The 14,800-nt window shown below is 49.9% G+C and overlaps 1 protein-coding gene across 1 annotated transcript in view; it reads right to left on the bottom strand.

Annotated features, from left to right (window-relative positions):
- Positions 1-14,800, bottom strand: part of MYO5B (myosin VB) — a 335,175-nt gene that overhangs the window by 122,700 nt on the left and 197,675 nt on the right. The window contains exons 7-10 of the mRNA XM_032422730.1: positions 13,875-13,956; positions 8,254-8,361; positions 4,435-4,544; positions 102-367 (exon numbers count right to left, since the gene is read on the bottom strand). Of these exons, the coding sequence (XP_032278621.1) occupies positions 102-367; positions 4,435-4,544; positions 8,254-8,361; positions 13,875-13,956 (566 nt within the window). The remainder of the gene's footprint in view (positions 1-101; positions 368-4,434; positions 4,545-8,253; positions 8,362-13,874; positions 13,957-14,800) is intronic.

The raw sequence follows: 14,800 nt of genomic DNA, 5'->3' as shown, positions 1-14,800 counted from the left end.
AAAAAAAAAAAAATCTAAAAAAAAAAAAAAAAAAAAAAAAAGGAAGACCCAACCATCAGGTGGAGTGAAAGGGAGTGAAAGGCGGCCGGGCACGGGCCTACCCGTAGATGTCCAGGACGCCGATGAAGGAGTGCTGCTTGAGGTGTGTGTGCAGGGCCTTGTTGATGTGCTCCACGATCCAGCCAAACAGCTGGGCGTAGATGTGCTTGGCGAGGGCGCTGCGTGCGTTGAGCACCTGCTGCAGGGACATGCTCTTGACATAGGTCTCGGAGGTAGTGACCAGCTTGCGGTGGCAGAGCCAGCGCTCCATCTGACTGTGTTCCACCCCTAGCAGTTGGCAGAAGTTGGTCAGGTGCTCATCCTGGGGCTGGAAGAGACACGGGGGATGGTTTCAGGAGGGGGGCAGAGGGCAAGCCCACCACCGTGCCCTCTCCCCCCAGGGGCACAACGAGCCCGCCCAGCACCATAGACCCAGGCTATCCCTAGCCGCGGTGCTGGGCGGGCTCACGCACTCTCACAGCAAGTGGAGGGACAAGCAAGCCCCCCAAGAGTGTTGCTCCAACTGACCATTACACCAAATGATCAGGGCTTTAAGAAACAATAGCTTTCTCAACTTTCCCTCTGCCCTTCTCCACTGCTGGCCAAGTCACAGGCTAGGGAGAACTTGAGTGAAGGGAGCAGAATGAGAATTGATGACTTGGGGATGGATAAATCCATTAAGATAAGGAGCCAGAAGGCAGCAGTAATCGTACAGAGCCACAGACGCAGGATCACGGTAAATGTGCAGTTTCCTTCTGCGGAGTCCCACATGCAGGGCTGAGCCCACAGCCCGGAAGGAAGTCCTCATGTGCAAGCATCACCCTTGACCGGCAGCACCCGGCCTAACAGCTATATGCTCTGAAATGAGTGCACAGCTGAACCAATGGGACAGCCTTCCCCACACTGACATGCACTGTTCTAAGCCCACTTTCCTGCACCTTAGCCTCAGTGATGTTAAGTAACACATACTTGGTGTTCTACTCTTAAAGCCCTTGCTGCCTGGGGAAAGAAGCCAATCAACGTGGAAATTGAGGACAAATGGCAAGAATACAGAACAAACTCTGACCCGAGAAGAGCCATTTGGAACACTGCAACTGGTAACACCACCCTTTTAGAGCTAGAGGGAAAACTAGGAATTCCTCCTCCTGAAAACCCTTCTCTATAGAGGTAAGCAGTGCCTTCGGCCCAGCGTACACAGCTGCCTCCAACATACCACCTGGTCTTCCGGTCCTGATAAGCGCATCACCCACAGGTCTTAATTTCACCCACATGTGTAAGTCAGATACTCCTTGCTTTTCACTCAGGGCACCCCACAAAAAAACCCCATTGTTCGCTCCCTTGTCTAAATCCACCCCACCCCCCGGGAAAGCTGATTACCCAGCCACGAGCCTGCTGGATTGCTTATTAACTCTCAGGCAGAAAGGGAATTCTTCAGAACATGATGTGCTACCTTCTATAATGGCCCTAAATTGCCTTTGCTGTGGGACTCATTTTCTGATGAGGCTGCCTTGTAGGATTTAAATGAGAGTTTAAGTGTTCAATGAAAATTAATGCAGAGAACTGTACCATTTCCCCCTTAACACCATTTCCCCCCCAGCCTTTTTTTTTTCTCCTACAGATATTTAAAATCCATCTACCCAAAGCAAACACAATTACAAAATATAATGTCAGAGTAGGAAAGAACCTCCCAGGAAGGCCAGTGTTCTTCCAAAATGTGGTCTGTGGAACAACAGTTACAAAGCACGTTAATGGGCTTTACCTAACCAACAGGGGCCGAGGGACGGCACCAGGTTAGACGCAGCTGAGCTGGGCTGCTAACAGATCCTGAAAGCCCCAAGAGACATTTTATGCAGCATTTCCTGAACTTAATTGACCGAAGAACCTTTTTTTAATTGTTTGTTTGATGTAGTGTTCCATAATTCATTGTTAGCGTATAACACCCAGTGCTCCATTCAGTACGTGCCCTCTTTAATACCCATCACCAGGCTAACCCATCCTCCCACCCCCCTCCCCTCTAGAACCCTGTTTGTTTCTCAGAGTCCATAGTCTCTTATCTTAAGAAATTGCCTAGGGCTAAGGTTCCCAGGAAAATTCTTTGGGAATCCTCATTCTAACCCTATCCCTTTTGTTTTTCAGATGAAGAGAATGAAGAGGGAGGCACCCATGACTGTGGCCCAGAGTTCCCAATCCAGCCGGGGAAGAGAGTCAGCCCGGGCTGGGTGGGGAGGGGGAGGCCCTCATCTTCTCAGCACGTGGGGCTGCCTCGGCTACTTGTCCTGACCGACAGAAAATTTCTCTCTGCAGCAGCCCAGCCCGAACCTGCCGGCCTCCTCGCCCCAAGAGAAAGCCATACGTAGCAGTGTTAAATGCCTGGGGACTGCTTGGCACGCAACAGGTGCAGGGGCGGCAAAAGTCCAACTTCTTAATCTGACCTACTTCCAAGAAATTCTTAATTGCTCAGCATAGCGCTGCAGCTGGATTCCCTGACCTGTAGATGGCCTGCTAGCAGCCAACACGACCGCTCGAGTCCTGCCCCATGGAGCCCTGCCCCCCCCCCCCCCGGCACCGCCCCGGTGAACGCAGCCGAGACAGAACCACAAGTTCTGGAAGGCTTTGATAATCTCGTCAGGACAGGTTCCCGGCTGCTGCAGGGGGTGTGGCTCGCCCCTCTATTACCCTCTTCTGACTATTGATGAAAGGTGCTGCCTGCGACTGATTTAACATCATGCAATTACATTTAAGCTTAATTAAATGATGCTAAATCCATTCAAAATCGCCAGTATCACAGGTAGATTAGAGTCTGTGGGCCCACATTGCCAAATTCAAGAAACAAATTGCCTCTGGTGTCCAAGTGATTGCACGCTGCTGCCTCTCCAAGGTAACTCTGGCAGTCATGAACACCGTTTCCTGCTTTAATTAAAAATCCAAACTACCGAGCAGAAGGCATACCGCGTATGGACAGCCTTTCCAGCAGGAGGCCCACCCTCTGTACCAGAGGAATAACCCAAAATCCATTTGGGAGAGACTTTCACTAGCAACCACTTGGTGAAGCGCTTCCTGCGCACACAGTGTGCGCCCAGCACCGGGCTAGGCACCTGCTGGGGGACATCAACACGGGGGAGACTGCCCTGGCTGGGGCCCGATGGGGCCGTTAACTGTCATTATGGTCTCTCTGGGCCTTCATTTTCCCCAAGCCTGTGAAGTAACAGGGATGCCTGCAAGGTCCGCTCTGCCTCCAACAAGGCTGAGGCAAGAATGCAATCACGTGAGCCCTGGGCTAAGGTAGGTAGTACCAGCGCCCACTCCACAGAGGAGGAAGCAGCCTCAGAAAGGTTAACTATCTGGATGCCTGGGTGGCTCAGTTGGTTAAGTGTCTGCCTTCGGCTCAGGTCATGATCCCAGGGTCCTGGGAGACATCCCACCCTCAAGACCATTTCTCCTTCAGGGAAAATACATGGGGCAAGGGCCAGGGTCCTCTCTCTAAAGGCAGGACCAGTTTCAACTTCTGATAAGCCCTAAACTCCAGGCAAACAGCAGGTGGTTCATAAATATTTGTTCAATTGAAAAAGCATTCAGTTGTGAGTGGCATGGACACAGGCCCACATTCATATCCTATAGGATTGGCTTCTTTTCCCAGAATCGGGGTTTCTAAATTCTAAGTCATTGGGAACAAGAATCATCCTTCGTACCTCCCCAGGACTTAGAGTCAAGGTGAGAACACCAGGTTGGATGTAGCCGGACACAAGCAGCAGAGAGCACATCCCAGCTGCTGTCTATAGGACTACATGTCTCCAAGATCTCCCACATCTACCCACTTAGACACTTCTTACCTAGCATGTATCTGGTGCCACACTGGGCACCGGGAAAGTAACAGTCACTATGAGCATTTATGGAGTAATTCACAATTTGCAATACTTTCACATAGATGTCTCAATATTCTGCATCATACTGTCAAAATCTTGCCAAGCGGGGTCATCTTTTGGTTACCCAATTACACTGTAAGCTCCTTGGAGACAGTCACCAAAAATGGTGTCCAACGCTTCATCTCCTTGTTGTGTGGACCTCAGTTGGGAGCTCAGAAGGTACTCATGGATTGAGAACACTCTGTAGAATTCCATGGACCTCAGGGTACTTGGAAAAGCAATCCATAAGAAAAAGAATGTATTTAATAGCCACTAAATTCCCTGCCCTTGGTGATAGAAATTTGATGGCAGCTGATTTGAAAAGGATGTGTTCTTTTAAAAAATTATCAGCAAGAGAACAGAAACCATTACTGTTAAGAATAAATAACCTATGAGTGTCCTCTGAGTGTAAAGACACATTTCAGTTGTATCAAACCCTAAGAGCCGAATAAATTGTGTAGGTTTTATCTTGGGTGCTGGTTGTGCGACTTACTGATACACTACAGGAATCACCATCACGCTCAGCCTGAATCTCCACGTTTCCGAGGTGCAGGATAGAAGCAATTATCTTAAAAATGCTTATCTGATGGGACTCTCTCACTCCTGGGGGGAAAAAAAAGAATGACACTCAGCATCCATGGTAGGATAGAAAGGACATTTTACCCTTTTTTAAAGGACTTTTAAAAAAGTTTGATTTTTCCTTTCTGGGCCAATGACTCCTAAAACGATCCAGGCTCCTCACCAAGTAATTACCACTGCATAGTAACAGCTCAGAGGGCAAAGGGGCTCCCCAGACTAAAAGGGAAATATCCTCACTCTGATTGTCCTGATCAGACCAGATGGGTTATGCTACCATTTTAACTTCTCCAAGAGCAAAGGAGAGACAGCAATCATGCAGACTCATTTTAAACTTCATTTCAACCAAATACTTTATGGATGTTTTTATGAGTTTAATAAGAATGGTCATTTATCTGCAGCCATCTCTCTCTGAACACAATAACCAGCAAACATCTGTGTCCCACATCCGAAGTGCCAACTGGGGAGGAAGAGGAGGAAGTTCCGGGAGCACTGCTGGCGGAGATGGACAGCCAGCTGGCTCTCGGCCACTGCCGAACGGGGCCACGCCCCACACTCCCTCGCAGGGACAGCCACGCCTGACCTTGAACTGCTGTGGGAGCGAGTACCTACTGCCACAATGACTTGAGCACATAAATCATCAAAGACACGGATCATCTTGTACAGTTGATATTTAGCTTTAAGACATCATCATTTCTTTCTGAATTGCAAAAGATTAGACCTACAGAAAAAGGCTACAGAGTAATAGGACACCAGTCACCCTACCACTCAGTTTAAGAAATAATGCAGTGGTCCCCCATCTTTCTCTCCAGCTGCAGTTATTTTTAAAGGCAATAATTTACACAGTCTAAAAAAAAAGTCTGACACCTATATAACTGGGAGATAAGGATGGACTATACTGGGATTAAAAACTATCCACAAAGTGGACAACCCAAGCGTGAACTAGACAAATTAACTCTAGACTTTGCTAATGACAGAGGACTACTACTGTGTAAGCTTCATAGGAGCTGGGATTTACTTTTTAAATTTAAGTTTTAAAATATACAAAGAAATAGCAATATAATGAATCCCTGTTCTTGCCTTGGCAGATAGGTGCTCAGAAACCCAAATAATGGAACTGCACTGATGACAGTTACATAGACTGCAAATGTGTACAGAAATGCATGAGCCGTTCAAATATCTGGTTTTGTTTAATCTAATTAAAAAAAATAAACAGCTGGAGACCAAAAAATTTAGTGTAACTGAATAAGACGGAAAAAAGGAAGACAGGTTCAAGTCAGAGGTTGATACCCCCAGACAAGACAGGGGGCTTGGTGGTGGTACCCCCGTGCAGGGAGTAAAGTACCGGGCTTTTGATCAGAGCTCAGTGGGTCCTGCTCTCAAATAGGTCCTACTAGTCAGGAAGTGGGTTTTGGACCATCCCAGGAGGGACAGATCACTTTTCTCTCTCCTTCACTTTTTCTTGGGAACGAATGCTTTGTCCATTTCCAAAGCCTTCACCACACTGTCATGGTAGGAATTGAAATAGTAGACCTTGAATGACTACTGAATCCTAACAATAGTTAGGATAGCTGCACTATACTGGCCAGAAAGCCCCTTCTTTATACACTATCCTAATAAGCAGTACCTCGCTATGACAAGCAAAAAACCAAAAATCAAACAATAAAACCGAAGGAGTAGAGCAGGGGTTGGCAACCTATGGCCCATAGCCCACGGTGTGTTTTTACGAATAAAGTTTTATTAGAAGAGTCATGCCCATTCATTTACGTTCTGTCTATGGCTACTTTCACACAACAGCGGCAAAGCGGAGTAGCTGCTTCAAAAGAGCGCACGGCTCAAAGAGCCCCAGTTATTTATAATCTTTCCTTTAAGAAAAAGTGGGAGTAAAAAAGTGGATGTGTTTATTGAGGAGTAGGGAAGAAAGGCTTATTTCAATAGATTCTCCAATGCCATTTGCTTTGTGAATGAAAGCACCCGGCCTCCTCGAGCCTTGGAGGGAACCGCCTGCTCCTCGGATCAGCGCCTGCCCACTGCTCACAGCAGACTCCAGGGGCCTCCTCCTGCGTCCGGTCAAACCGGGCAGACTGTTCCCCTGCTCGGCAAGTCCCCACCAAACCTGCTCCCCAACTGAAGAATAAAATGATTATGGGACACTGGAGAAGTCAGGGGTGCCAGTTATCAATTTATTATCTCTCCATTTACAATCCGCCCCACTTTGGGGTACTGGAGCAAGACCTGGTGAACACTTCCCCTTTGCCCACTGGTGGAATGGTCAGCTTGGTCAAAGAGCACTGTAGTGACTGAGCCGCAAGAGGACATGCGTGCTCTTGGTTCTGGTCCTCCACAGTTCTGACTCATCGCAGATGAGCCACCGCGGTGCCCTCAGGCCATGCTCTCCTCATTAGCAGCTGCTTCGGAGACTTTCTGGTCCCCCCACACGCTGCGGCAACTGCAGGTTGCCTTGCAGACCAGCAATGGCCCACGCCCTCTGGCAGGATTCTTCACCGGCAGGCTTCCTACTCTTGTGGTAACCACATGTTCCCAGAAGTGGCTGAGATCTCAGCAGTCAACAGTTCCTTTATCAGCTACTCTTCCTTGCCCTTTTGCACCTGCTACTTCTGCACCCCTAAAGTCCTCTTACACCCTTTTTATAATCATCAACTACTGCTCTAGTTAATTGATATTTTTCATTGGAATAACCAGTGTGGCTTTTAGGTCATTATTTCATGGGTACAAAAGACAAAGTATGTCTACCCACCAGTTATCCAGAGACATGAAGAGCACTCAGATTTCAGCCCATGGAACCCTGCGTCTACCATACAGAGATTAAGGTGTGTCTTGCTTGGCCATGTTTTATTTGGACATTGGGTAAGACTGCCCGGATTCCCACCAAAGAACCTAAGAAATGCAGCTCTGAAGTAGTCACATGACTCAGAAGGCAGATGTCCACCTCTGTCAGAGAAGGGGCTGGGGAAAAATAGAAGGGCTGTCCTGAGCTGCTTCCTGAGTTTCAGGCTGACTTCCCAAGCTTTGTTTTTTCTGGCCACAGGTTCCAGGAATTAACTCATTCAATTTCCCAGTTAAGAAAGGCTTGCCTTCCACTTTACCACTTAGGTTCCTCTTCCTCAAAAATGGCAGGGGAGAGGAGTTTTCTCTCACTCTATTGCCCTTTATGCCCAGAAGGACATTTGATGTTAGCCAAAAGGCTGAGTAGCGATACCAGAAGGACAGAGATATCTTGAAGAATTCCACGGTTACGCTCTCTGTGGAAAAAGTGGTAACGGAAAGGACACTGTATATGTGAGAATGCTACCAGACCTTCATAGTCTGCTTCCAACTTGGATCCCAGGACATTGGTACATGGGTTGGTTTGGTCCTAAAGACATGCTTTTTCTGCTAGAACACATGGCCTCCAAACCCAGACCGCAGCACGAGAAGATGTGGCTTTTTCCTTTTGCTCCAATGGCTTCAATGGCCTGAGGAAGTGGAAAGGGCCACTTTGCAGTGCCTAAGAGCACGACTCTCAAACCTTACTTTTAAGACAGATCAACAAAGGTACAAGTCTTAAACTCTGGAGTCTGAGGGTTTGGGATAGAGTAAGAGTAAGACAACATTCACCAAGGGCAACAGGGCTTCTCATGGGCTTACGAAAGTTGGCAAAGCAGGACACTGTCGTGCTTTTCTACTCTCCATGAAGTCAACTGTCTGGGCCTTTTCCCACTCAGAAGCTGCTTACCCAGGAGTGTGAAGGCTTGTCGTGTCTTCTCAAAGTCCTCAGCATCATCTATACCTTCAATGCGTGTGTCTCCTCCCTGCGAGGTAAAGAAGAAGTCCTCTGCGCACGCTGTGGGAAGCGAGGAGGAAAGGCATCAGGCATTGGAGAGAAGCTCCATCCCGGTTTACCCACAGATCACGACGCATGAGGCTTTCTACTCATCCCAGACCAAAATTTTATTCCCAGCTGGATGTGCAACCCTTATAAATTATCTTTACTGACAACAGCAAATGGAGAGAAAACTGGATAAGGAGACACAGAGCATTACACTACGCTGACAGAATGCATTGCTGTGTTTGTATAAAACCAGTATGTGAAAAACACGTGAACATAAAAAGTCATAGGTGGTTCAGTTTACATGATTCACCACAGACTTGCCTTTAAAAAGGATGTGAGGGGCACCTGGGTGGCACAGTTGGTTAAGCATCTGACTCTCGGTTTCAGCTCAGGTCATGATCTTGGGGTCCTGGGATCGAGCCCCATGTTGGGCTCTGCGCTCAGTGTGGAGTCTGCTTGAGATTCTCCCTCTCCCCTCTGCCCCTGCACGCACTCTATCTCTAAAGTAAATAAATCTTAAAAAAAAAAAAAAGATCTAATATACAGTGAGATGTACACCTACCCTAGAATCACAGACTTCCGTAACTGTTGATAAGCTTTGTATGACAACCTCATTTGACAGAGAGGCACTCATGTGCCCAAGGTAACATGGTTTTTTGTTCATTTGTTTTACCAAGTTAGGGCACCCCTGAGTTCCTCGGGCACGTGAACAGACACAAGTTGAGACCCTTAAATGTTTGTTCTCACCTCCAGCTCAATTCCTCTCAGTCAGGCCTCTGATAACAGCCTGGGGGACAACTGGTTAGGAGGGGCCCCGGTTCTGCCTTAGAATTCAGAGCCAACCTTAGCAGAGGGCAACAACGCACCAAGACCCGGGTAGCATCCCCGCGACAGGCTCGGAGGTCGGCATTCAGGGCAACAAGTGCACCTAATCAAAATTCTCCCCCCTCCCGAAAATAACATTTTCCACAAAATACAGTACCTTTGTGTAATACAACCCCGCCCAGTGTTTAGAATTTCTAAATGTATGATGTTTGATTTTGACAAGACACCAAAGCTGGACACTGATGTTCTTCTCCTCCTGTAAAGACTAGTAAAATTATTTCCCCTTGTGTGCATGTGGTAAAACGCATGTCAGTTCAACATGCTTAGATACAGTTTCATTGCAATGTCCAGTCTTCCTTCAACACCTTGAGCTGCCCCTGTGACCCCTCACGAACTTCTCGAGTCTCCTTCCTTGCTCCGCTCCGACTACCGCTGCCCATGTCTGACGTCCAGCATACATCTGTTGTCTGCGGACTGTTGCCAAAGACTAACCCCGTCTTCCTGCTCCTTCAAACCCACTTTCACGCTGCTGGTAACTCGGATCACACTACACCCCCATTTAAAGCCTTTTAGAGACCCCCTCCCGCCCCAGTAGCCTCAAGACAGAGATCAAAGACCCTCAAAGAACCTCCTGGGCCCTTTGTGAAGCAGCCACGCCCCTTGCCCCTCCAGACTCAGGGCTGGGCCTTCCTTCCCCATCTCTTGTCCCTGATCCACCCATTTCCTTACTGTCATTCCTCAGCTCTACCCACACCCCCCCCCCCAACCCGGGCCCCCGAGGCCCCCCCCCCCCCCCCCTTCCCGTCCCCTCCCATTTCCCCCCTGTCCTCCCCCCCCCCCCCCCCCCCCCCCCCCCCAATCCAGGCCCACAGAGGCCCCGCCTACCTCTCCTTTCTGGTCTCTTCCATTTCCCACCTTGCATCCTCTGCTCCAAGCCACACTCCTCCCGTAAGTGCACACTGCCAGGCCCAGCTAGGAAGTGGCCCAACTCAGACCCAAACCCTGCCTCACACAACCCGAGCTAGACCATCAGGCTACACTGCCCACAGGCATGGAGAGCAGAATATCAGCCGTAGCTTATGAGGGAAGGCTTCCTGGAGGAGGAACCCAAACCCTGAGGACTAGAGGCACTTGAGCAAGGAGAGGAAGGACTTCAGCCCCAGGCTTGCAGACAGCCACAGCAAAGGCAAATGGTTATGAAGGAAGTCACGCAGGTCTCTGTGGAAGATGCTATGTTCAGCTCTTTTATATAGAACCCTCCCCCACCCCCACCCCACGAGCTCTGGCACAGAAGAGTTTCGAAGGCTTAAGAAAAGCATTTTTCCTTTTCACTCACCTTTCAAAGTACTTCCTTCGATGATTTTTGCAGGGCCCACATGAAGATGACGGAATTTATTTATTCCTATTTTTCAGCTAGGCAAACTGAGGAACTAGGCTTTGAAGGGATTACCCAGGCTCTCCCAGACTTTGGCCAGCCTGGGAGCCCACTACTTGATCACCCTATTGTGGAGATGGTTATTTATGACATGGTTTTGCCATAAACACAATCTAACTCGTTATTAGAAGCTATCAGCTGACACACCAGAAAAATACACAAGGCACCAGACCTCTGTGCTGGAGGAGAGGCGGCATTTTCAGCATCTACCAAGACCCCTTCACTGTCAACAGCCAGGGCCCCCCTGCCTGATGTTCTGAGTCAGACTGACCACCCACCTTCCCCACTGCTAGTTCCCAAATTTGGGCCCCACAGGGGAACTTCCTCTGGCTTGGGGCCCACCCAGGTCAGTCACAGCTTCACTCTACTAAATGATCTGAATCCAGTCGAGATCATCATCTCCTTTCAGGTGTGCAATCAGCTCTGTCACCATCACACTCCAGGCCCTAGTGAGACACATCCCAACAGGAGCTAGTCCTCAGCCATCAGCTTAGCTGCCCTGGATCCTGGCTCTACTTTCCAGCCCATGAAGCCAGCACTGCCTGTCCCATCCCGGAGCAACATCTCTTGTCCTCCAGTTTGGGTCTCCCTTTCTCACATTTCCAAGGAGATATATGCCACAAAGTCCCCTAGTAACTGGCTCACCAGATAGACCCTGAACAGTGTACAGATCAGACCGTGCACAGCCCACAGAGGAGGCAGGAGCCCAGTGCTTAGAGCAGGGGACCATCGGGAGGCTTTGCTCCAACTGTGCAAAGCAGGAGGGGCTGTTCAGGCTGTCAACACACCCATGGAAGTGAAAAATAAATAATTTATTCCTTATTACCTGAAGGCTGTATTTAAGGAACTAAAAGCCCATTACACCTCTTTTTACCATTATTTATTCACACTTCGACCAATGATTCGCGGGAGTATTATTGTTGTTGTCGTTTTTTAAATCTCATCCTGAGGTAATTTTAATGCAACAGACCAGCACCAACAGGGCAGAGGGAAGTGCGGATGGCTGGAAGTGTGGATGGAGTGTTTCTCCACTCTCAATTGCACAAAGCCCTCGTTGGCCAAGGGGTCTTGCCGAGACTTCTGCACACTTGAGGAGCATGTTCTAGGTGAAGACAAGGGGGGAGGAGGCAAGGCAGTCTACCCACTAGGAACCACTGGCTAGTCCTTCATTTACTTCATGTTTCCAACCACTCAACCAGGGTTATTGTGGAACTGTCAGGCTTCAGTGCTCACAGCCAATGCACCCACGAGGCCAAAGACGGCCTAACCCTGAGCACAAGAGCTCATCAATGCCTCTGTGCTTTCTAAGATGTTCTTGAAGGGACAGTGCAAGAAATTGATCAGATCAGGTAGTTTTCAAGTGCTCCGGCTGGGGGCCCAAGGAGTCTGACATCCTGTTGCAATATAGAATAAGGAAAAGCCACCCCCCCCCTTTTTTTTTAAAGTTCAATGCACTTACGTAAGTGCACACACACACACAAAAATTAGGAGGATTTCCCCCCCTATATCCTCAAAGTTACATTTGGGATAAAATGGTCCAAATTCAAAGGATCTTGCCAGTACTTGTTCATTTTTCTACAAAAATGACATTTGAAAAAATTTTCATCCCCTACAGGCTGGCCCTGAAAAGTCTAGCTGGGCCCATGTCCCCAGCTCTGGGAAGGAAAGAGGAGGATGGCAAAGGCCCTTAGCGTGGCCTGCATTCCTGGTCACTTGTGGCCATAAACCAACATCCGAGCCCAAGGTGCCAGCTCAGAGAGGGATGCATCAAACGAGGCTTGTACCCGTCACTCCCGAGGTGTTTACAGCTTCACTGGGGGAGATGCTGACTTGCAAACACCGAATAGAGTACAGCAGAAAAACAGCATAATATGCCCTCCTGGGCTTCCTCCTCGGGTTCTCAATTTACTTCCCCTGGGAACCTTCGGACCCGCCTCAGTCACGCTTCACTCGGCGTACTCCGATCCCCTTGTACCGTTAACAGACTGCAAGCAAGGCAAGGGCAGCCCCCCCAACGGCTATGTGCAGCGCTAGGTCCCCGGTGCCCGACACCGCCTGTGCAGGGCTCGGTGAACGAGCCAAGGACCCAGTGCTAAACTGCAGGACCCAGGCACCAAACGCGGCAGGAATTCATAAGCGAGTAAAGCAGAGAGTTAGGAGGCCAGACTGAGGTGTGGACTACCTGGTGCGTGTCAGCTACGACGAACACAGGCTGGTGCCGTCAGAGGTCGATGTGGTGCTGGGCCCTGAAGCCAGCTAGGATTCGGGTCGTGGGCAGCCTCGGCAGTCGGTTTCTCTCGCAGATGCACAAGGACCCACCAACCGCTGTCTAGACACCCAGCTCTTCATACCATCTGCTAGTACTGAACCTCCCCACACACCCCTAAAATCCAGACAACAGGCCAGAGATAGGACGCTTGGCAAACACAGGATGTGACGGGCCCCCCAGGCTTGTGACATCACACACCTCAGTCGGGAGAGGGCTCTGAGGACTCAGGGCCAGGAGTCCATCAACATTCCTTACCAAGTCGCAGCACATGGAAGGGGGGAGGCCCCGGGCTGCAAGGAGAGGCCCTCCATCAGTAGTCTGAAGACCTAAAGCCTGCTCGCTCCTCTTGCTTGGCCCTGGCTCCACGTCAACAGCCTCCACGCAAAGGACCCTTGCCGAAGCCCTCAGCCAACAGCATTAGCAGACACGAGGGGGGGGGGCGGTTTAGACCTACTGGAAGGCTTTCTTTTTATCTGACAGCTGCAACCGGGTGACTTGGTTGAGCGGCACTTCTGGTCTCTCCATCCCCCCCACCGCCCACGTGCGCCACTGGGCTGCCACAGTGCCCCACCTGCTCCAGAGAAATCAGAGTGCCCTGGGGCCTAAAGCTCCCTCCGGACCATCCATCTTCATCCTGCCCCAGCCTCTCCCTCCCTCCTTTCCTTCAGCTCCATCCTTAAGTAGGACTTAAAACTCACAGGCCACAACATGACATGCATTAGCTAAATCTCTAGATCCTCATGGTGGGGACATACTGTTTACGCTGTCCAAACTGGAATCATTATTCAAAATAACTCATGGAAATTCTTGTGTGCTCTGCAAAATACTATTCTACCCCATGCCTCTTCCCCCCTCAAACGGATTTCTGTGGCAGGCAGCCTGGGGACAATTAGCCCGAGTTTATGGATTGGGTACGGACGCTCAAGGAGGTCTGGGGTAGGGTGGGGACATGCCCACATGGGAGGCAGAGCTGGGGCAAGACCCCAGTTCGCATACTTAGTGCAAGCTCTTTGAATTCTGGAAGACTGCCGGCAGCACAGAGCTGGTAGAAGATGTGGTAATTCCTCTCATCGTCTGCCTGGAGGAGGAAACAAGTTGAACAGTTTTAAGGCAGTGACCCCTGCAATCATCCCCTCACTCGCTCTCATCCCAGAGTCCTGTGGGTGACACAGGTCAAGACTTGTGCTCACGTCTTCCCTCACGGCTCTACCACCTGCAACTCCCACCTCCAGATGTTCCATTCACGGTTATGCTCCTTCTTCGAGCCTGAGGACTTTTACCTCTCGCCTATTTTCTTTTTCTCCCACAGAGGATCACCTCTCCTCCACAAGTGGTGGGCTGGCCAACCAACACACACTCCAGATCTCCGTGCTGCCCGCCTCAGGTCGCACAGACTGTGACTTGCCTGTGGTAGGCTCCCTTTCTCCTCCGGGAGGCTTGCACCTAGTCAGAGCTCTGCCCTTGCCCATCACGTCAGGCTGGGGCAGTCACTAAAGGTCCTAGACAGAGGCAGGACTTATGGCGGACATTCGGGCTACACCTGCCTTAAACTGGCAGAGTGGTGGTGTTGGGGGGTGGGGGGTCAGGAGGCCTGAGCAAAGGAAGAGGAAGGCTCGAGGGGTGTTCAGAGAAGACTCTGGCCAGAGCTACAAGCAGCTGTGACCTGCACCCAGCACAGCGGGCTGTTTCCTTTGCTGCCAGGATATAAGGATGTGGGGCTGTCAAAACAATTTGGGAGGTGGGGAGAAAGCCTGAACAGAAAAAGGGAAAAACTAATAAAGCTGGCTAAAAAATCCATTAGAGGGCTGTTAAGCATCAGCACGCTGATGGGCGTCTCTGAGAAGCAGCCGAGGCTGTTTTGGATGTCCCCTCTGAAGGCAGCTGAGTGCCAGGGTGGGAAGGACGTGCGCCATCTCAGGTCA

The sequence above is a fragment of the Phoca vitulina genome, unplaced genomic scaffold (assembly GCF_004348235.1).
Source record: "Phoca vitulina isolate PV1807 unplaced genomic scaffold, GSC_HSeal_1.0 scaffold27, whole genome shotgun sequence".
NCBI lineage: Eukaryota > Metazoa > Chordata > Mammalia > Carnivora > Phocidae > Phoca > Phoca vitulina.
This window is presented reverse-complemented; position numbering and strand designations above follow the sequence as displayed.